Source organism: Poecilia formosa, unplaced genomic scaffold, assembly GCF_000485575.1.
Source record: "Poecilia formosa unplaced genomic scaffold, Poecilia_formosa-5.1.2 Scaffold40, whole genome shotgun sequence".
NCBI classification, from domain to species: domain Eukaryota; kingdom Metazoa; phylum Chordata; class Actinopteri; order Cyprinodontiformes; family Poeciliidae; genus Poecilia; species Poecilia formosa.
In genome coordinates, this window is record NW_006799979.1 from 2,694,510 (window position 1) to 2,717,151 (window position 22,642).

At 41.1% G+C, this 22,642-nt stretch overlaps 2 protein-coding genes across 2 annotated transcripts in view; both read left to right on the forward strand.

Annotated features, from left to right (window-relative positions):
• Positions 1-445: 445 nt before the first annotated feature.
• Positions 446-2,489, forward strand: znhit2 (zinc finger, HIT-type containing 2). Its single transcript, XM_007551190.2, has 2 exons — positions 446-561; positions 718-2,489. The coding sequence occupies exon 2, from the start codon at positions 778-780 to the stop codon at positions 2,422-2,424; it is 1,647 nt and encodes a 548-aa protein (XP_007551252.1). The 5' UTR covers positions 446-561; positions 718-777; the 3' UTR covers positions 2,425-2,489.
• Positions 2,490-3,545: 1,056 nt separating this feature from the next.
• The window catches only part of lrpprc (leucine-rich pentatricopeptide repeat containing), a 64,724-nt gene continuing 45,627 nt past the window's right edge, over positions 3,546-22,642 (forward strand). Inside the window, exons 1-17 of the mRNA XM_007551191.2 lie at positions 3,546-3,761; positions 5,121-5,323; positions 5,466-5,588; positions 5,776-5,897; positions 6,170-6,228; positions 6,475-6,561; positions 6,664-6,790; positions 6,944-7,088; positions 7,963-8,114; positions 8,257-8,362; positions 8,453-8,560; positions 16,139-16,257; positions 16,352-16,442; positions 17,886-17,955; positions 20,484-20,511; positions 21,225-21,282; positions 22,029-22,135. Of these exons, the coding sequence (XP_007551253.1) occupies positions 3,583-3,761; positions 5,121-5,323; positions 5,466-5,588; positions 5,776-5,897; positions 6,170-6,228; positions 6,475-6,561; positions 6,664-6,790; positions 6,944-7,088; positions 7,963-8,114; positions 8,257-8,362; positions 8,453-8,560; positions 16,139-16,257; positions 16,352-16,442; positions 17,886-17,955; positions 20,484-20,511; positions 21,225-21,282; positions 22,029-22,135 (1,884 nt within the window). The 5' untranslated portion in view covers positions 3,546-3,582. The remainder of the gene's footprint in view (positions 3,762-5,120; positions 5,324-5,465; positions 5,589-5,775; positions 5,898-6,169; positions 6,229-6,474; positions 6,562-6,663; positions 6,791-6,943; positions 7,089-7,962; positions 8,115-8,256; positions 8,363-8,452; positions 8,561-16,138; positions 16,258-16,351; positions 16,443-17,885; positions 17,956-20,483; positions 20,512-21,224; positions 21,283-22,028; positions 22,136-22,642) is intronic.

Below are 22,642 nucleotides of genomic sequence, written 5' to 3' on the forward strand. Positions count from 1 at the left end.
TAGATTATTTTTTATTAGGTTTTTATCTGATAGACCAACTCAGAGTAGAGCATGTTTGTAAAGTGGAAGCAAAATCCAGAAATGCATCCATTGGTCATATACTACTTGATTATCCTTTTAGGATAATGCACACTGCACTCCCGGAAGAAAAGATTTTTTTTCCATTTCTTTTTAAATCCAATGTAACCTCTAGCAATTAGAGGTTACAAATTAAAATCAGATATAGCAAGTAATATTTTAAAATAAATAGCAGCTATCAGAATTTGTGACCATTGTTATTTCAGTTCTGATCCAGTGTCACAATGTTTAATAGTCATAGAATATGGTCACTGGAGTCATAAAATGCCTGGGTAGGGAATATTTTCCCCTCTTTTTGAGCCATGACTTTTTATTCTTTTCAAATCTCTGTGGACCCTGAGAGATTATGTCGCGACCGCCACTGAGGTGTCACGCCTGAGGTTGAGAACCTCTAGAGAAGCTCATACGTCATCAAACAGCGACGTGACAGTTTACTTGGGACAGCAAACGTGAAACGTTGGGTTTTGTGCAGACAGAACAAAAGTAAGTCAACATTTTTTACTACTGTATTTTGTTTTACATTTAGACACAATACCTGAATTGTTCGTCAGACATTCAGTTCTTAACCGAACTTTCTCCGTAACTCCGGTCAATACATGAAACGTCAGTTTCACGTCTGTGTTGTTTTTATGTTGCTAGGTTTATCCCCTTTGAGACGCGGCGCTCTTATCGCCCTGTTTCTGCTCAGTTCTTCTCCTTATGAATCCAGTAATTAGACGGAGCCTTCCTCCGTCAGTGAGGAGTCTCCTGACGGATATTTCTCCAAAGGAGGAGGAGGTGTGGACCGACCTGGAGCCCGAGACAGAGGCTGTGGCCAGGGATGGAATCGTGCTTCCGTCCAGAGGAGGTGGAAAAGGAGAGTTGCTTTCTCCAGCCAAGAACCAAAACGAAAAGATTTCAGAGGACGAGTCTAACGCCAGGATAAGCAGGGCAGTGTGCATGCTGTGTGAACGGAACCCCTCTAACTACACCTGTCCACGTTGTAATCTCCAGTACTGCGGCTTGTCCTGCTACCGGAGCCCGGACCACTCCGCCTGCTCCGAGGAGTTTTACAAGGAGTCTGTCCTGCAGGAGCTGAAGGACATGGGGAAAACAGAAGCAGAGGGTAAGAGGAAGATGCAGGAGATTCTGCTGGGACTGAGGCAAAAGGCAGACATGACGCATGGAGGAATGGAGAGTTTATTAAAAGAAGCAGACATGGTGGGAGACGAGGAGGAAGAAGCAGTGGAGAAGGTGCAGGCTATGGAGCTCCTGTCAAGGTTGGCAGAGCTTCAGCAGTCCGGAGAGGAGAATGCACCAGAGATGGAGGCCATTCTGGGAAAACTCGAGGAGATCGGAGGAGCAGAGGTGACTGCTGACGGTACAGAGGGGGAGCCGGACTTGGCCGAGCGACTGTCGGGACTGGACATCAACAAACTCTCAGAGGATGAGCTGTGGGAACTTCTCAGCAAGGAGGAGCAGGAGAAGTTTGTGAGTCTTTTGAAGCGGGGAGACCTTAGCAGGGTGGTCCCTCTGTGGAAGCCCTGGTGGGAGGAGCACGAGGAGAACGGCAGTTCTCTCATCCAGGTGTTGCAGGAAGATGTGAACGAGCCGGAGAAGGGTCACAATGATGAAGTCAAGACATCGCAAGAAGATGACGAGAAAACGGTTAAAGGAGGGAAAAGTAAAGGAAGCTCAATTAGCGTAAACGTTCCCTCAATCTCTGCAAATATCCCAAAGCTGAGCTCTTTATGTGCAAATCCGTCTCCTCTGGTTTGCTACAGCGTAGTAAATGTCCTTTACAGCTATGCCTTTTCCCTGTCGCTGTTTAACGGTGACACAGATTCGCTGATGTTGGAGTTCTGTGACATGACTCTCTCTCTGTCTGAGGCTCTGAGCTCGGGGAAGGTGTTCAACTCTGTCCAGGAGGCCTTGGACTGTGGAGAGGCTCTCATCCTGCTTGGGGGCTACCTCGACAGGGAGGATCCTCTGGCTCCGGCCAGAGCAGCGGAGGCCGTGGCTCACATCATGACGGGCAGAGACAGACGAGACGCCTCAGGTTACTCCCTGGCAGCCTTGAGCCAGCTGCGCAGGATGCTTTCTAAAGCCAGGGGGAAGCTATCCAAGGAGGGAGAGGAAGGGACGAGGAGGCAGAAGTACTTCCAGGCAAATAAGAAGTGTGAATTCTTTCAAGCCTGGGTGAAGGACAACGTCCAGCAGGTTCGCAGACTTGCTGTCGAGCTGTGGAGTGAACACAATAAAAGAGAGGGCGTGAGAAGAGGCATGGAGAAGGCAAAGACTGTAGCTGAGGAGAATTTGAAGAAAGAAAAGAGGAAAAGAATTAAGCTCATTGAGGAGCTGAGCTAAACATATATGTATGTGTATGTGTTTGTCCAAAGAAGTTATGGTTACATAAAACGTGAAAATTGTAATCTGGTCTGGTCTTTTCATTTTACGCTAATAAATTTTGGGTAATGTGTTGTTTTAGTTTATTAAGACAGTTTCAAGAAGGAATATATATTCCTATGTTTCCAGTTCTATTGATAATCTCCTTCCCCTCCCCCACATATTGCTTTTCCCTAGATTACAAGAAAATTTTAATTAGTCGTTTTTGGAAATATTTCCAGTGGTAAAAACAAAGATAGTCATGGTGGGGAAAGTGAAGTAGCCCTACTAATCACTGTTTACTATTGGCTTGTTTTGAAAAACTGGAGCTGACTGAGCAGATAATACAGTTGATTAATAAACTTGTATAAATTTTATTCTTCCTATGTTACTCTGTACAGAATAGGAAAAGGTAATATATAATGCACATCTGGATTAATTTAGCGAGGAAAAATCATGACTGGACAAGTTGTACAGGTACAATCCTCACAATCTCACTCGAATTAATCGAGATGCTGAGGGTGAAAAATGTGTCACAAACAAGGAAAAGATGAGTCAGTCAGTTTTTATGCAGAATAATACACTGACAATAACATACTGCTGTTTTGTGAGTAAAATATATTAATGACATTTGATAATACAGAGAAGAGAGGAAGGAGTGGGTGAGCATTGGGACTAAATCTAAATTTTTAATTTCCAAATATTAGTCTTTTTGAAAAGTTTTCCATATACAAAGTAACAGTATTTTACAGGGCAATTGTCTTGAAGTTTCTCTAATTCTAGACCATTGTTACCACGTTTAATAGTTGAAATAAAATGTCTCTTGTAATACTTCCGGAATTATTCACACATGAATAAACTATGCGAAGTAATGTTCACATCTTTATGTTTAAAAGACTGCTGTCTTGCACAGTTGAACTTCTTTCAACCTCTAAATTTTCTTTGCTTAGTTTCTTTCTTGCCTTCATGGTCAGTATTACATTCCCTTCCAGCTGCTATAATATATTCCATGTGTTCTGTTTTCAATTTGTTGAAAATGTTATAAAAAAAAAAACATGCCCATGTTGGTACTCTCGCGAGATTCTTCCATAAGACTATTGTCACGTGGTGAGGAAGTTCCTTCACGTTGCGACAGAAAACATGGCTGCGCTCTTGAGATCAGCCCGGTTACTTAAGTTTTCTCCTTCAGGTTTGCTCCAGATCCCCGGGAGCAGGAGGAGCGGGGCGCCGCTCAGTCGCTTGTACAGCGGGGTTCCAGTCGGCAGAAATACCGGCGTCTGCTCCAGACAGCTCGGTCGTGTTTCTGACAGCGTGAGCAGGTATGTTCCTGCAGGTTAGCTGGGACCCACGCGTGAAGCAGGGATGTCATTGGGGTTCAATGACAAAGACACAGTAAAATGCCAGTAACAAAGTGGCCAAAACCTTTACATGTTTAAACCTTAAAACATGTGTCGTTGTAATGGAAGCAGTTTAACATGCGCAATTAGCTTTTGTTGGACTTCTCAGTAAACATGGCTCCATTTTTATGCAACATTAGACGTTTCGTAACACTGAGACAGCACATATACATTCCCTCTTTAGCTTGGTATAAGAGCCGTCGTGTTTCTTATTATTATCAAAGTCTAAGCGCTTTTTCTGTAGCATGTTAGCTTTTAGCATGAGGCTAGCTCATTTAGAGTGGGATGCTGTAGCAGCCAGTCTTTTTTAAAATACTAGTGAACTATATTTGTTTTCTTAATTTATCATATTAAATTAAGTAATAACCTGTAGCTAGTTAGCATTAGAATAATTTATGACATTTGACGACAGGCTACTTTAGTATGATTGTCATCCTTCAAGGTCACAGCTCATTTACAAAATCACAAACTGCAAGCCACTGCGCTTGGTGGAGAACTGTCACTGCACATCTAAACACACCGTCACCACAGTGGTGATGGCAGCATCATGCTGTGGGGATGGTTTTCTATTGAGGGGCAAGTGCCATTGATGGAGATGAACACAGGGTAATCACAAGGAAAAAGAAGCTGCAGACTGGATGGAGGTTCACCTTGCTGCAAGACTTATGCTGTTTGTATTAAAGCATATTCATATGGATGGCCCAGTCAAAGCACCATCCTAAATTGAATTAAATTGATCTTCACATATGCTCTCCATCCAGTCTCGATCTGACAGAGCTTGAGATATACTGTTAAGATGAGTTTCTGACTAAAGATGGCAGAGAGACCTTCCCAAAATGACTGGTTGGTGCAACTAGTATGGACTTGATACTAATGCGTAATTCACTTTTTAAATTTTTTATATTTGAAGAAACTATTAAAACTCCTTCAATTTTTTGCATTGATCTACCATGTAGAATTTCCATAACATACTGGATTTTGTGGTGGTGATCTTGGAAATAATGTGGAATTTTTTTTCCTGAAGTTTCCCTAAATCTTGGCAGGAGAATAAAAGGACACAAATTTTACAGAGAGAGGACCAACCTGCTGCTTCAACTATACAAAAGCAGCCACTGGCTTTAATAGATTTTGTTGTAGCATCTTATTTCTTGCAGGATAAATTACACATGTCTTATTAGCAGCTCTGGTGAAACTTGAGTTGATCTTTTAGTTATGTGACGAAAAGAAAAAAAAAATACTTGAATGCTTTCTCTGTTTCCCTTCGCCTCATGTCCTCCTCAGGTGTGTGTGGCCTTACACAGCCGGTTGTGTGCGCAGCTATGCCGTGGCCACAGAGCAGAAGGACGAGGCCGGGCTGGCGGTGCGGACCAAGCAGGCGCAGCAGTTTGATTGGGCGCTGACCAAACTGGACAGCTCAGTGAGGAGGACGGGACGCATCACCAAGACCTTGCTGATGCGCATCTTCCATGACATCTGCAGGGCAGGTAGGCGGGCAGATCTCAGAGAAGTATGGACTGTCCATTACCAGTGTCACACAGCAAACTAAACTGCAAGTGTTTGGACATTTTTTTCCGTTCTGATTTTTGTTTACATCCAACCGCACTTTGTTTCCCGCTCTGCGTCCAGGCTATCCCAGCGGTAATCACGCCTTGTTGCTGCTGCGCAGCTGCGGCTCCTTGCTGCCTGAGGTGCCGATGGAGGAGCGAAACGAGTTGGCGCACAGAGTGTGGAATAAGCTGCAGGAGCTGGGTAAGAAACTGAACATCAGGTGGTTGGAGAATTCACTGCAAATCTTTACCTCCAGCATATGAACATTTATTGGACTTAGGATTACTTAAGTTATTCAAACCATTTGTATAGAAGTGTTTTTTTTGTTTTTTTTTTGGGGGGGGGTTTCACATTGTGCTGAATCTGAACATTTGAACATTTTCTCCAGGTGCACAGTATGACGTTAGTCACTACAACGCCTTGCTGAAGGTTTATCTGCAGAATGAATTCAAGTTCTCCCCCACTGACTTCCTGGCTAAAATGGAGGCAGCGAAAGTCCAGCCGAACAGAGTAAGTGCAGCATTGAGTGAATCCAGAACGTTGTTGTTTTTTAATGTAGAAAAACACATTATATTGGCTTGATTCCTAGGAAGAACTTTACAATAAAAACATTTTTGTCTTTGCTCTGTATTTTTCTAAAGCATTATTGAGCTTATCTTGTTTTGCCTTGCTGTAATTTGACTTTACTTTACATTTTGATTCTTTGATAGGATGCTGCTGTTTCAGTATTTTCTTTTGCAGTGATGATATAAAACTGAATTTTGTTTTGTTGCTGCGAACAGGTGACCTACCAGAGACTGATCGCAGCTTACTGCCAGAATGGCGATATCGAGGGAGCCAGGTGAGCAAGTGCTGTAGTTTTAGAAAATCTTTTAGATCCTTTAATGTACAAAATAAAAAGTTTTCCAGAAACAAATTAATTAATTAAAACTTCTCATGTGACTCTGAGGCTGGTTATTCCTCACCTCAGCAGAATGCTTTGTCATTTCCCTTACAGTGTTTTTAGCACCTGAATCTAATCAGTTTATTCCTAATGTTTTATTCTGAAAGAACTGATGCCATTCTGATTACTTGCATACTTTCACAGCACCATCTTGGGTTTCATGAAGAGCAAAGATTTGCCCATCACAGAAGCCGTTTTCAGCTCTCTAATAACAGGACATTCTCGCGCAGGGTGAGTTTCGCAGTTTTCGATCCGTTCGTAGAGAACAGATTGTTTTGAAGCAAATTTTTTTAAACCCTTTTTTTCTTTGTTTTTTTTTTTTTTACTGTGCAGCGATATCGAGAGCGCCGCCAACATCTTGTCTGTGATGCGGGGAGCCGGAGTTGAGCCAAGTCCTGACACATACGTGACGCTGCTGAACGCATATGGTGAAAAGGGAGATCTGGAGAGTATGAAGAAGGTTTGTGCTTATCGTAGTAAATGTTTGATATGAATGGCTTCCATTTTGAAGCCATCCTGCATCTTCCATCTGTCCTGGTTGACTTTTTCTCCAATGTTCACACCTACATGTTCCTCTTTCCCCATCCCTCATTTTACTCTCTAACCTTTTCAGACTCTGGAGGCAGCAGAGAGCGCAGACTGCAGCCTGATGGATCGAGACATCATGCAGGTCATTTTAACTCTGGCCAAAGCCGGACAACAGCAACACATACCAGAAATGATCGAGCGTCTAAGACACGAGAGGGGCTACATACCAGGTAGATGGAAAGAAATAAATGTCAAGTTTTCTGACAGCAGCAAACACTAATATCAGACAAAAATATGGCTGATGTCTTCTGATCATGGAGAGACTGGCTGTTCACCTTCAGATAATAAAATCTCAGTTTTAGTAGATATCTAAATTTGTCTTTGATGTTTTAAGTTTACACACATTTTCAAGTCTTAAGAAAATGGAGTCTGAAAAAAAATTTGGACTTCAACTCTTTATTCACCGTCTTGTCATCTAGAAGTTGTCCTTCTCTCGCTACTTTCATATTGCTTTCCTCCTTCTATTCTTTCTTAGCTTTCAAGGTTTCCCCCAGAAAACTGGCTAAGCCTGGTGGGTAGGGTAGGGTAGGGTTCATTCAGCGGCCCGCCGTCTTTTAGAGTTAAAAAATGTTGAAACTTGACAGGAAATGTGAAAGTATCGCTTGATAACTATGTGTTACTAAAAGATTGGAAAATTAATACTTGAACACCAAATATAAAGTCTTAAAAATGCAAACATAAAAAAAAAACAGTGCTTACCCTGCTGGGGGCACAAGTAAAGCCTGGTGGCCCGCCAGTCTTATAATACACTGGGGTAAACCCTGGCTTTCTTCTCTCTTTATTTTCTTCCTTTTTTCATTTTGTCGTTCTTTCCTTTTTGTTTGTTCCTTCTCTAAATTATGTTGTTCATCTGTTTTGTCCCTCCTTCCCGTTTTCTGAAGATTTTCTATGTTCCATATTTAAAGCTTACACAATGTGGAAGTGTCATTCATTCATAGTGAACTTTTGTTTGGTATTTAAGATGGACTGTGTAGGAACTCTGTTTTTGTCAGTAAACATGGCACATAATCCTGTGTCTGAATGTCCTCCTCCATGTCCTTCCAGATGCCATGAACTTGTGTCTGAGCCTCATCACCCAGGGACATGAAGATGCAGCGTTTAACCTCCTGAAGACATTCCCTTCTCTCCAGTCAGAAACCGATGACTCGCCCAACCTCGGATACTTCTTCCTCAGACACTGCGTGAACATGGGCACGGTACAGCACAACTCAAATTTCCTCTAATCCTGTCAAAAAAAACAAACAACAACAACAAAAAACTGTAGGTTCACAGTTTACCACCCACTGTAAATAGTGAGCCATATTGTAATGTACCTGCTACGTTTGGCTAACGTTTCAGGCGCTGGAGAAGATTGTCCACTACTGCAAAGAGCTGCAGGAGTCGAACATTCACACCTCGTCGTTCACCTTCACTCTCTCGTGCGCCCTGGAGGCCAAAAATCTTGGTAAATCCATCGACTAAATCTATTCATGTTCTCCAAATTGTATTTTACCAAAAACCAAGCAATTTTTTTGTCTGCTTTCTTCTACTGCAGGGATGTCTTTGGAGCTGATGAAGACACTGAAGGAGGAGAACTTGCCTGTTAGGCCTCATTACTTCTGGCCTCTTCTTACTCAGCCTTTGAAGGAGAACAACGTCGATGGTACAAACACACATGCAAACACAGACGGTTCAGAACGTCTCTTAAGTTTGTTAGTAAAAACGAGGACACCATTGTTTCACAGTGAGCGCTTAAAACATTGTTATAACAGGATAATTTGAAGCAGAACATTTCTCTAAGACTGGAATGGGCTCATTTTCCATTTGATTCATCCTTACTTAGTAACCAGCTGGTCAAAAACTCAATCTTTTCAGTGATTACACCACATCTGAGTGCAATTAGGTTACACCAGAAAGAACACGCTTCAGTGTTGAAGGTTTTGTTTAGGAAAGAAGACTCAAAGTTGGCTATTATTAGTATCAGGAGGTGTTTAAAAGTAAAGACAACAGTAACTCAGAGATGAAAGAATCGATTTCCTGTTCATTCTGTCTGATCAGTGTGTATCAGGAAGGCAAGGCGTATTTAGTTTTTCTTCAGGCTTTTGGCTGTTTTCATCTTGTCACTCACCATGGCGTTACATTAGCCTTGTTTTCATCCAGTTATCATGCAAATTTTGAGCAAATGTTTTGAAATTTTGAAAAAAAAAAAAAAAAAAAACGTAAAGAAAAAGCAAATTATTAGTTTCCATCTATTGGTATGGAGCAAATCAACCAGACTAAGCAAAGTGTAATTACATCAGATGGGAGTGTTGCCCATTACAAAGTAAATTTTCACTGTTACTTTGTGAGCTGTGATGAAGAGGAAAATGTTTTACATCAGGACTTCTTTGCAGATTTGTTCCCAGCTTCCCTTTAGCGCGTTAACTCTACTTTGGAAAAGCCGAAATCCACCAAACCTCCAACTTTTTTCCAAAACTGAGGAAATTATTTTCAAATTTAGCTGTTTCTGTTTGTGATATTTCAATATACACATTAAATGACGATGGAAACACGGCGTCATTATGTTGAGATGAAAAAAGTACAAGAAAGAGATGTTATCACTCAGTTAAATTTTAAATATTTTAAAATTTCGTGCTAGGTTTTTGGCTGTAAGCTTTTTAGAAATCACTTCTCCTGTAAAAAGGAGAGATCCTTGGTGTTGTCCCAATATAGGGGAACAATTGTGTCTTCTTAAATGACCGCTATTATTTCTCACAGTTGTGCTTTGGCTCATCCAAATCAAGCTACTTTTAGCTCCATGCGTAAATTGTTTGTTGATGTGATGAAGCCCTAAGAGAAAGTAAAAACTCTTGCATCTGAATAATAAAAAAAAAAAAAGTTCCTCTTTTTTTTCTGAGGGCGTAGAGGGGATTATAACATCTTCTGTACCAGAAAGAGCTTTTAAAGGGGAGTTTTTACTCAAATATTAATGACCTTTGAGAGCAAATCAGCTGGGACAGATTTCACTAGGCTGGGCAAGTCGAGGGGCAAAGAGGTCTGATCCCTGCGTGAAAGGGTGTGTGTGCTGACACACACCGTGGCCTCTCTAGAGAAGTTCTAGAAAAACCCAAACATCCCAACTTTCCATTTCCATCCAGTTTGACTCCCAGAAAGCGCTTTCAGACATTATTTTCATGTTTCTGCAACTCTCCCTGACGTCCAGTCACTCTTTAGTTGCAAGTTTCTGGTTGCTTGGCCTTACTAAACAGCTTTAGTTTTCTTCTTGCTTCAGTGTTTTCCTTAACATTTTTTTGGGAAACACATTTGCAGAAGTTTAAGAATAACAGCAACAAACCACAACTATTTGTTTTTTTCATTTTGCATTTAACGGAGCTCCAGCTGAGATAAAATCTTTTCCACGATAGACTTAGTTTTGAACTAAAAATATAATTTAATGCATTTAGGCTTCTACTTGGACTGGGCCATTTCAGTACTTGATATATTGAAAGGAGCCCTACCTTTAATCTAAACCGTAGCATTTTAGCTCTGGTTGCATCTTTAGAGTTGTTGTCTTTCTGAAGGATGACCTGCTGACCTTTGCCATGGTAAGACAGCCTAAGCTGTCTTGTTAGGCGTTTTGCTTCAGTGGGTTTCTTCAGTTCTTTTGTCTTTATCTGTTCCTTTATCTGTCCCTTACTGCGATTGCACACAGGATACCATGAGCTCTGTGCTCGGTTTCTGGACCTTTGGTATAAATGAGTTATTTTGATTAGTTGTCTGAGGTTGACGCTTGTCTCTCTTGATCTCCTCCCATTAGACTTTAAAGCTGCTTTCTAGTTAAAGTGAAGTCAAAGACTCGCGCTACAAGCAGAAACCAAAGATAAGTTCTGCTGCACCTTTTTTCATGTATGGGGCCGGGATCCAGATTTTCAACTTCACTTGTCTTGTCATTTTCTGTCAGAAAATGATTTATTTTGATATGCGAGCAGAAGTGGCTGCTGCATAGCAACTCAGTGTAGTAGTTGTTACTGAACAAAGGAGGAAGATGAGTAGCTAGGTGTGAAGAGCTGTTTAAAATGAATCTATAATTTTCTACTTGTCTACAGTTCTGTCTGACTGACAGAGAGGGGCACATAACAGGTTGCTCTTTTATCCTTTTGAGTTCCCAAACTCTGTGCGCTAAAAGTACATTTTTACGTTCCTTCCTGTTTATTGGACATAAATCTGCTGAAAACAAAAAATAATTGTTTTTGCTTTTTAATGTTAACAAGAACAGACAAAAACAGAAGTGAGGTTTCACGGACTCTAATGGACAGTCCAAACCAAAATGAAAAAAATGTATCAAAATATGCAACAATTTAGGTTTCTCATAACCGGCTACGTTGAGAAGTCCTCTACGTTTCTGAAATCGTAACGGGTGCCAGATTAGATGCAAACATTAAAGAACAAATCATCGAAGACGGATGACAGATATGCCTGTTTTTTTCCAAAGTACTCTCCCTCTGGTTGTCGTCGGAGACGGGCCGGTGTGAGAAATCATCTCGTTCACAGATGACGGACATCTCGAGACTTGTCAGGACTCGCAGCTCATTAGCTGGCGTGTTCTGTCGACTGCGCTCGGCAGCAGTTTGGTTTTTAAGTGCTCCATGTTCGCAGAGCTCGGAGTCTCTCTTTGGGCTTTTTTGAAGCAATTAATAAGTGATGGATTTTTTATTATTATTTTTTTTCTTACTTTCTTTCCCCTCTCTTTCGCCGGCCGGTTGACGGCATTGGAGCTGGCAGGGCAGCCGAAAACCGGCGAGGCCGGTGTTGCGCCGCGGCAAATTGAATCTTCCGTGCGGTCGAGACTTATTCCCAGTCTGACTGGTGAGATGTCTCGGTGCGAACACGTGCAACTCGACAGACTTAAGCTCCGACCGCACAGTCGGACAGCATCCATTTACGTATCGCCATGCGGAAAGGAGGAAGGAAGAAAGGAAGGAAAGTGGAGAAACTTCTCCCTCGCTCACACTTGCTTGTTTCCAACAGTGTTTGCCTTAATCCTCATGAATCATGCAGCGTCTCCCCCCTTTTTCTTCTCCCGCACATTCATTGGTTGCATGAGGCGCTCGTGTGTGTGGGTGTGTGCGTGTGTGTGTGAGGGGGTGGATATGACTTTCGGAGGGCAGTGCAGGTGATGTGACTGATGCAAAGTGACTTGATTTCATGTAAATGCGAGCGCTCTGAGGGAATTCACTTTGGATTACGCGCCCCACTGTGCATGGCCCATGAAATATTAAGCGTCGTGTCACTTTTTGTCCACAGGTGTCACTAGCGGGCAGAGAGGCCTGAGCTGAGGAATGGGAGGGGGTTTTTGCGGGGGAGGAAGAGGGAGAGAAAAATCCCCTCACATGTTGATGAGGTGTGGATTTGGTGGGTTTAGCGAAAGCATATGCTCGGCCCTTCTCGCCACCTGCCGCCAGCTAGTCACAGCTTGTCAGTCCTTGTGACACAATGTTCTCTTATAAGTTGTGACACAGCAGGGCCAGTGAAAGGAAGAAAGAGAGGGATAGAGGGTCTCTCTTTCACCTTGCATGTTTTGGATAAAGTCCTCATTTGGTCTGTTTTCCTTCCTTGTAACAAAATAGCATCAAGCTGCTTTACCTGAGCTCTTCCTGAACATTTTTTCACACATTTCATCGCAAATCACCTATTGTGGAAGTCATTTCTCCTCTTTTTTTTAATTTTTTTTTCCCCACAAACTGCTTTTGCCTTCTAGCAACAAAGTCTACCTTGAGTAAATCATAGGCGAAGAGAAATGGCCGGACAGATGGTGTTGGAGGAGAAAGGAAAGGGGAAGTGACAGGTACTCATGTCCAAGGACGGGACGAGATGACAGCCACCGGTTCACTCTGCTCTTCTTCTCCTCCCTCTTGTGTGTCCTCACTTTCCCGTCTCTGACAGTTAACCTGGAGACATGAGGCTGATGGTGATATTTTGTGACCACTGCCATGCTTAACTCACTACTTTGATACTTCTTGCCCGGATAGAACGTCACGTCTTTATGCTGACCGATCTGGAGAGGTCTCTGGTCTTCACAGCTCTTCTTTGTGCCAAAATTGCTTTGCAAATTTCTCAGATGGCAGAGAAAACAATAGTGGTTATTTAGTTAAAGGAGAGAACGTTTGATGTAATGGTGTCAACAGATCCATCATGTTCCTTCTTAGACATAGGTTAAAAGTTCACAAAGACGAGTAAATAGCTTTTCTTTTTCTTTTGAAATACATTGAATCTTTCTTTTGAAGTTATGCTTTTTCTCGCTCTGTCGCAGCCTGAACGAACCACATCCTTTCCAGCACAAAGCTGCTTTTCCAACAAATTTAATCACCTCACTGATTCTGAAAATAACAAAAATTATTCTTTAGTTATTTTGTCACCAACAATCCTGTGTTAACTTACTTACTTAATATTACTATTTCTTTATTTTGGCCATTTTAACCTTTTCATACACAAGTCAAAAAACAAAACACAATACTGAAAAAACTTAAACGGAATTAACCAAATTGAAAAAAGAAAAACAACAAAATGAATACAGAAATAAATAATATTTTAATTCCTGCCAATGACTTGAACATAAAGTGTAGACAGAAAAAAGCAAAGGTGGAAGCATAAGCTTATTATACTTTAACTTTAATACATACAAAATCAAAGCAGCAGAATCCTCCCTGCATGTTTTCCTGGAAAGCGTCTCCAAGAAGTCTGAACTGAAGAAAAAAAAAAAAAAACAGTCATAATCAAACCTTATTGGATTTATCAAATTATTTTTATACTTTTTTTCATTTAAGAGTGAAAAACAGCTACCCCTCTTCTTTTCACACTTCACAACAATTATTCCACATGCGAATACCTCTAAATGAACCACAGTTTAATATTTGTCCTAACCTTTAGGTTTTTTTTTTAAACAAATTCGTCTTTCTTAATTCATAGTTTCTTTCTTTAATTTCAAATCACTTCCATATACACAGGGAAGGAGTTTATTATTGGCTTCTTAACTCTCCATAACATGAAGGTGCTGTTCCTACAACTAAACTTTGAGAACAGATTTTTTCCATAATCCAGATATTATACACATTTATTGCTTTGGATAGTTTGGAAGTTGATCGCAGGTCCCATTTCTTCCCCAAATAAAAAGTAACATGACTCATCTCGAAGAATATTAGAAATATCCTCTAAATCTTTAAATATTGGAACTCAAAGCCGAGCAAAGAAACACTTGTGTTCAAAAGGTTAAAAGCTTCTTGCTTGAAGGCATGACGAGCAGAAAAATGAAAAAAAAAAAAAACTCCTCCAGCTCTCGTCGCGTGAATGAAAAAGTGCTGATGATCATGGAAGCTCATGTCCGGAAGACGGGAAACATGTGAGGAACGTCCGGCTTCCGCATTTAAACCTCCTGCTCTCCATTCACTTGTTTTTCTGTCTGTTTGGCTCAGCGTGAAATTGATTATGGTTTATTCAGGAAGATGGCAGGTGCTCCCTCTCTCCGTTCACAAAAAAAAGGGACGGATGGAAGTGATGAGAGGGGTAAGAATGAAGCGATGGATGGCAGAGTGGATGGGGATCCTCCATTGAGAAGAAAGGGGAAAATTGTCTGTTTACTTTGTTTTTTTTGAAAGATGGCTAGATGGATACTGGGAGAAGTGGATGAATGAGCGATACGAAGGGAAGAGAAGTCTGAATGGATGGAGTGGCTCAGGTACCTCTACCTGGGATAATGCAGGCCAGCCGCAGGTTTTAATGGCATATAAAAGCCCAGAACTCATCTTTTATTGATGCAAAGAGCCTGACAGGTGAACACACAAACGCAAGCATCTCTCTATCTCTATATATACAACATACGCTTATGTGTGTGTGTGAACTAGAGGAAGCACTTAAGGATAGTTTTCTGCACATGAAGAGGTATTAGTAACATTGATAACGCTGCATCAGTATTTCTGTTTTACCCACCATTCACCAAAAAGCACAAACATGAGGTCATGTGTCTTGGCTCTCTCAGGCCTCTCTCTGCCTCTTACGCTCCAAGACACGACGTGTTGAGCAGCTTTTCCATATGCATGCGATTGCTTTGGCCAACTTTCCTGGGGCAGGACCTCAGGGTTCTGCTGGAGAGCAGGGTGCAAGAGTCCATTTGAGGCCAAGTGTGTGTTTATGCCCACATATGTTTACCAAGCAGCCTGGTTTCTGAGGGGAACATTAGTGTTATAACAGTCAAGGGCGTGGAGTACTTCCACAGCTGCAGGCTGGAACGTGAGAGTGAGTGCAGAAAAGTGTGTGTGCAGTATTTGACTGCAAGACATGCAAGAGCCGCTTTAGGTGAACATGCATGAAGTTAAGTTTTTACATTTTTGTTTTTTGAAAGCAGAAACGGGCCAGTATGGAAATTCTTACTGTATGACAACCTCGGGTGAAAACACAGGTTTTTGATATAGGTTTAAAATGTTATCACAACATTCTTGCAAAGATAAGTGATTATAAAAAGTATTTAATTGTGGCAATGCATCTGCCACAATATAAAATCAGACCGGTGCAACAAATACTGCCATAAAAATTAAAAATTTGTAGCAAATGCCTACTTCAGAACATCAGCATCATTAATTTGCGCACAATATTTACATGCAATCATGTTTTTTTTTTTTTTAATTTACAGATATTAATATATAATCATAAGAAACTATGCTGGGGGAAAGAGCAAAAATCCCAACCACATCAGTAGCCATAGTTTGTCATTATTATGATCGATAACACTTTTTATTGTGGTAAATTATATATTTACCCACCTCAGATTTTGATGCAAACTTGAGCAATAATAAAAAAGAATAAACACTCGCCCTGTTTGGGTGAAGTGCTAAAGTATACAGGATGGTGGGCAGCTGTTCTTAGCTCCCACTAGTGACCCAGCGACTGCATCGATTTTTGTGTTTTCGTCGTAACAATCCCTCATACTGAGCATACATGTAGCGACAGTGGAGAGGAAATTCTCTCCTTTAACAGGAAGAAACCTCCAGCAGAACTAGAGCCTGACTAAAAAAAAAAGCACTGATCCAGGATTACTCTTTACGTTAAAACAAAAGTTTTAGCATAACTTTTAAGCAGAGTTAAAGCTTATGTTAAAACTTTTAACATGACCAGATTTTGGGAATCTGATGTTTTCCGTCTTTGAATTTTTCATGATTCAATTTTTCTTGAAGATTATGAAATGTAAACTTCTCTGTGTTGTTGACTGTAGGTGTGGTGGAGGTGGTGAAAGGCATGGTCAGACTCGGTGTCGCCCCCGACCTGGAGACATTAACCACCTACATCCTCCCTGTCTTCCCCAGCTTGGAGGCCACACTTCAAACCCTCAAGGTGATCAATAAAGTCTCGCTACGGTTTGTTCTCCGGCGTTCACCGAAAGGTTTTTAGTGACACAAAAATACAAAAATCGCTGTTGTCTGTTCAGGATTTGGGCGTCTCTGTGGACTCCGAGGTCTTCGTGTGCGCAGAGATTCGGATTCTGGCTACTAGCGACCTGGCTAAAACTTACACCTTAAGTAAGTCAACACACATTGACTCTAATGGAGTTTTTAACAAAGTCTGAAGAATCTCTGCACCATCTTGAGCATTTGTCATCGTAGAAGTTTCTGCTTTGCCTGCAGGCTGATTGGCACACACACATTCACATTTGCCCTCCGACACCTCTGTGCTCATCAGGCCTTTTAAGGGATTAGTCTGTGTGAATTTGTAAAGAGCAACAGCAAAGAGAGCTCAGAGGGGCGAGATACGAAGGGCTCCTAAATTATGGATAGCTGCTCCTGTTTTCTGTCTTTCATCTTTTAGCCTTAAACGCCCAGCATTCACTGCAACATATGTGTCTCAGTTTAATCCCTGTGACCTGCCTGATCATGGTAAATTGTGTTTTGTAGCAGAAAAAAAGTGACTTATAAGGATAGAGAAACTAAAAATACGAATGAAAAGACTAAAGCAAATTAAAGAGAAGATAAAAAACAAATGTATAAAAATCTTGAGGAAAAATAATTAATAAATTGAATGTGTTCAAGTACTTTTAGATGGATCTCCAAGACAAGATAGAGAGGGAAAGGGTGGTTATAAGGCTTTCACAATTCATTCATGAAGGAACTGAAAGTTATAGTTAAGATTTAAAATTGAACTGTCGACATGTGCAGATCCATTCATTCAGGACTGATTCATTCTAGTTAAAAGTTTGGGGTAAAGTGAGTAAGAGCTTCTTTGTCAAATGAGAAAAGTATGAAGAATAATGAAAAGTTTTTTTCTGTGGAAACAAAGATACGATGGCCACAATACATTCTGTCCTAAATAAGTGGAAAAAAATGAAAATTGAAAGCAAAAAATAAAAATCAACAAATGTTTCATTTTGTTTCCTTTTAACATGTGCATGATTTTCTAGTGAAAAATAATCAGAAAATAAAGTTAGACACTCACTTTTTGGCCTACTCCTCCCAGTATTTTAACAAAAACGTCACAGAAGATGTAATTTTTTTCCCCGTTCTGTAAATAACCATGGCGACCTCATTTCATTCCTTAACAGTCGGTTCATGCTGTCCCACCCATTTGTCCCATTATTATTTTCTTTTCTGATGCCAAAAGAACATTCCACAGATATCTACCAATTCCTTTAAGTTGTAGAAATTTGTAACCCGGATACTTTATTTTAAAATCAGGAGCAATGGGTTTTAAAAAAACAAGTTGCTTTACTTTATTAAGCTCTTTCCGGTTATTCAGAACCTCAAGCTCCTGTTTTGGATCCAACTTCCTTTGTTTTGGAAAGATGTCTCAAATGAGATGTTTCATTGACAATGATTAATCCGCCTAATTTCCTTAAGTTGGGCTTGATGGCAGATTTTAAGTGATTGGACTTTTTTTTACCTGATGACATAAATCGACAATCAGACTCTCTGCCTTCTCAGATCTGCTGTTTTTCTTTAACATTTCTCCGTTTGCTTTCTCCACCTCAGTGTCGGATCCCTCTTTCCCACCTCTGGACCTCAGCTTATTCCGCAGTAGCCTCATCTCCGGCTTCAAAAAGTGAGTCAATTAGCCCCTTCCTCTGTTTGTCTTCCCATTTTCTGCATCACTTTACATTCGGCATTTTTTTACATATTTGGCCCCTCGGAGCCCCAGCCTGGGGTTTTGCTATGGAGGTCACTGCAGCATATGCTGCGAGTGTGTGTGTGTGTGTGTGTGTGTGGTGTGTGGTGTGTGTGTGAACGTGACATGTGTGGCCCATCGCACCATCCACCGGCGTCTGTGCGCCCGGGCAGCTGCAGGGAGAAACGCTGCATCACGCAGACTTACGCGGGTGCCTCATACATATGGAGGCCCTCGCCCCTCATGCGTTCGCCCCAAAGCACCGTGGGAGATATGCAAATGAGCAGATGCCCACCACTATCGCCCCCTCCAACTTCTGCGCTGGTTGCGTTTTTCTCTCGCTCTCTCCGACACACCAGGGCTGAGCCTGAGGACCAGCGTCTGACTCGCAGGCATTCGTTTATGAATATTTACAGTTTAGCACTACACGGCTGCACAAAAACACTCGGGCCCCCGGGCGACGCTGGAAGTGAACCGAGGAGTAAAGTGCTGACTTCCCTGCGGGGACCGAAGTTATTTTCTTTCACTGAGCAAAAATTCGATTACTTAAGCTCAACTTTATGCTCTTGGTTCAGGCTGTCCAAGTTCTTTATGCACAGCGCCCAGCAAAAGTGTTTTGTCTTCAAATTTCATTACGATAAGTAAAAACTCAGTAGTGGCTGGGCCTGTGATGACAGCAAACCCTGCTGGATGATAGTTTGACCCATAAATTATGATAAAATATAATGTCGTTTTGAAATCATTTTCAAGTAATATCTTGATAATTATTAGCCTCTATAAGCAAAATTAGCCGTCAAAAAATGTTAATGATCAGAATGGAAATGATCAATCTCATTTTAATTTAGCATACGATTAATTAACAGTGGTAATAATGTCTTCCCGTTTTGGCTTTATTGCAAACATAAACCCCGGACAGAGAGTAATCTAATCTAATCTAATCTAATCTAATCCAGCTAACAGAAACAAAATCAAAAATTCAGAACTTCTGTTTTATCTCAACAAGAAGGTTTTGTTTGTTTTGTAACCTTTACTTAACCAGAAAGTGAAAAACTCATGGAGATCTCATCTATAAAACCGTCTCATTTATGGTTTTTATAGAAATCACTGGCTACATTTGCTGCTCTAGCAATGAATTTATTTTTGTCTCCCTAATCACCTAATAAATATTAGTGGTTGAGAGAGCCTGAATGGACTGACTTGAAATGTTCTTATTCTCCACCAATTAGTGGCTCAAATTTAGGAAAATTGGATCAACAAAATGTTTCCGGTTGGTTTTGATAGAATTTCTGAAAAGCACTTTTCTGCCAACTTCCCTGCATCATAATGCTGCCACTACCTGCTTCATTTTGTTCTGGGTACGGTGAGCTCAGGGTTATGTTTCCCTGCACACACACAGCGTTTTGCGTTGAAGCCATGAAGTTCGGTTCCATGGTTTTTTTTCTGTCTTTGTGCAGCAGATTATTAATCATCTCAGTAGCTCTTGATGTGTGATCTCTGGGATGTCTGTTCAGCACTCAACTCTGAAAAGATATTCTAAGTCATCACTAATTATTAGTGTTTTTATTTTTTTTTCTAAATCAGTCCTTTTCCTCTCATCTCTATTCGCTTTACTCTCTCTCTCTCTCTCTCACACACACACACTTCCGTGATGGTTAGGTTGCCTGACAGGGTCATAATTGGGCTTGTCACTTGGGGAAGCGCGTCTGTGCGTGTGTGTGTGCGTGTTTGCGAGCGCCGTGTCATCGCTGTGCGGGACCTGCCCCTGTCAAAGACAAGGTCAGGGGATAATTTAATCATTAAAGACCTCTTCTTCTCTCCTCTCATCTCCCTCTCTCTCCTCCTTTTCCAACATCTCGCTGACAACGCTGGAGATGTCGCACATTGTCATCATTTAGCCCGTAGTGTGTGTGAGCGCACGCACGCGCGCCTGTGCTCATGTATGACTTTGTGTCTTTTGTGGTGTGCCAGACTTTTGTACCGCCGTCTCTCGTCTGTTGTACTGCGGGACGGAGGGTGTCGAACTGGAAACCGTGTCGCTTCTTCTTCACGTATTCTGTGATATGCTGTCAGTTCACTAGCGGTGGTGAAATAATCTCATCGCTCCTGAGAAGTGTTGTGTTTAAAAAAAAATAAATAAAAAATAAAAAAAGACAGAAAAGTTGGAGGATGTTTTTACAAAGTTAGCACTTTGTATTGCCTTGTTGCTGGAAATGTGCTACATAAATAAAATTACCTTTGAGTTGTAATTGTAAAATTATAGATTTTCTTCAACTTTATATGTTTTTACATGAATCTCATATAAAGAGCAGATGATATGTGAATGTCTTTATATTGTCATTAATGCATCTCTCATTCCAGTAGATAAATTTCTTCTTGTGTTTTTTGACTTCAATGACCAAATTGCATAAAAACTCTGTTTGAGCTGCAGCTGGTGTTCATTTATTGTCCTCTACTGCCCCCTGCAGGTCCTCTGATGTGGACTCCATGGTCAAGGTACGACTTCTGCATGTCAACGTTTGACTATACCAAAAAAACCCTGAAAAGGTGGCTGTGTTTGTAATGTTATATCACATTGTACCTCGGCTGCATTTTGGATGCTTTGTCAATTATTTATGAATAATGCTTGCTGTATAAAAGTAGTTGTTTTTTTCAAATACCTTCTTTAAATTTGAGATTCAACTTATTTGCAAAAGCAAATGCGATGAGATCTTGATACATATTACAACACGAAAGAGGGGATTCACTGAATAAGCAGTGAACATTTTTTATTTTTATTTCTTTTTGCTAAAGTATGTGTAAGATGTACTTTACAGCTCCCTTGACCATGTATAAAAATCCATGTGTCTTTAAACATTTGCTACTTTGTAAATGGTAAACTTGTGTGTAATTTCAGTATAAAAACACAGCCAACATGCAGTGAAACATGGTGGTAGCTGCATCATGCTGTGGCATGAAACTTAAGTTAAAAAGTAGCTAGAAACATAGTTAATCAGTAATTGATAAATTGACTCCTGTGAGGGTAGGAATGTTTAGTTTTACACTTTATTCTACTTTTTTGACGATGCTGAAAGAAAATGTAATATGTGATAAAATTGCGAGTGTTTAAAATCAATTTATATATGAAATCCATTGAGGTTTGTGGTTGTATTGTGACCAAATGTGAAAATACTTCAAGGTATATGCATACTTTCTGCTCTTTTTCCCAGATTACTGAGCTGCTGCACAAAGATGAGCGCTTCTCCGCTGGAAACTCCAACCCATCTGGTAAGAAACCAAGTCCATGTGGACTTCACTCTCGCTTGTACCTCATACATGTTCTGAGCTTTGTAATTCTTTCATCATGTAATTTTTGTGAGTTTTGCATAGGTTTAAAACAGAACAGGAGGCTCCATGTCTGGGTTTTATCTGCGTCGTATCGGTTGCACAAACTGCCTCCTGCATATCATTGATAATGAAATCCGTGTTTACGTCCAGTCTCCATAGCGATGAGCTCACGTCAGACCCACTTCTCGTCGTGGCGCCTCTATACGTTACGGGGTGTGTGTGAGTGTGTGTGTTTGTCAGCATGTCAGTGAAGGACCTGCTACCCAGGGAAATAGAGCCTTACTGCTGATGCAGCAACGAGAGTGGGTGTGTGTGTATGTGCGCGTGTGTGTGTGTGTGAGAGTCGGGGGAGTCTCCAGTGCAGAAGCTGGCGTGTGTGCGCTGGTGGGAGCGATGGAGACTGTTATCCGTGTCACTTCCAGTTAGACTACATCTGCGTGTGTGCATAAGCGTGGCAGTAGGAGGAAGCTGTCACACCGAGCCGCCGTACGTTCACTCAAACTGCAGACCCAAAGCAGCTTCTGTCAGCAGAAATGACACAACCTCACACTCTGCAGAGGTTACAGGAAAAATAGTATGAATGCACAAATGGACACCGTGACTGACACGGTGGCAAATGAAATTTATTTCCCAAGACGACAGCTCTCAGTGTGTGTTTACGTGTGTGTGTGTGTGTGTGTGTGCAGAGGCCACGTCGTACTTCCTCTACAATCTGATAGACAGCATGTCAGAGGGGCAGGTCCATGCGCAGGAAGACAAACTGAGGAGTTTCTTCAATCAGCTGCATGCTCAGGTACAAACTTCACACACTGATGAGTTGTGTGTTAAACCCATTACTTTCTGTTTTCGAGGAGCTTTTATGAAACTACTTGAAGCTGTTTGCAGTTTGTCACCAGGCTATTGAGGTCTCACAAAGGAAATTATCTTTATCCATCAATATTTTTCTTGTATTTTTCATTTATTTTGAGATACACGCCATAGACCCAGTCAACAAGAACAAGAAACATCGTCTTAGATACATATTTTCCTTTTTTAACCCCTTAACCTGCAGGGGAACACCCACATGCCATTTTTTCATTGTATTTTCCGAGGGTGAGGGTTAATTAAACAAGAGGTAATAACCAAATAAAGACCCTCCAAATTTCTGATGTGGTCACTCTCGTCTTTTGTTGGCTTCTTCCTCTTGAGACATGTCCACACTTTGTCCCATCCTCATGGGTCTCTTTATGTTTTAGAAATGATTTTTTGTTGTATTTTTACTCATATTTTTAATTTTGAAATCAAAGAAAAATGCTGAAAA

Excerpts from the sequence above, each read along its gene's own strand:
- znhit2 (XM_007551190.2), top strand. The coding sequence starts at position 778 with ATGAATCCAGTAATTAGACGGAGCCTTCCTCCGTCAGTGAGGAGTCTC.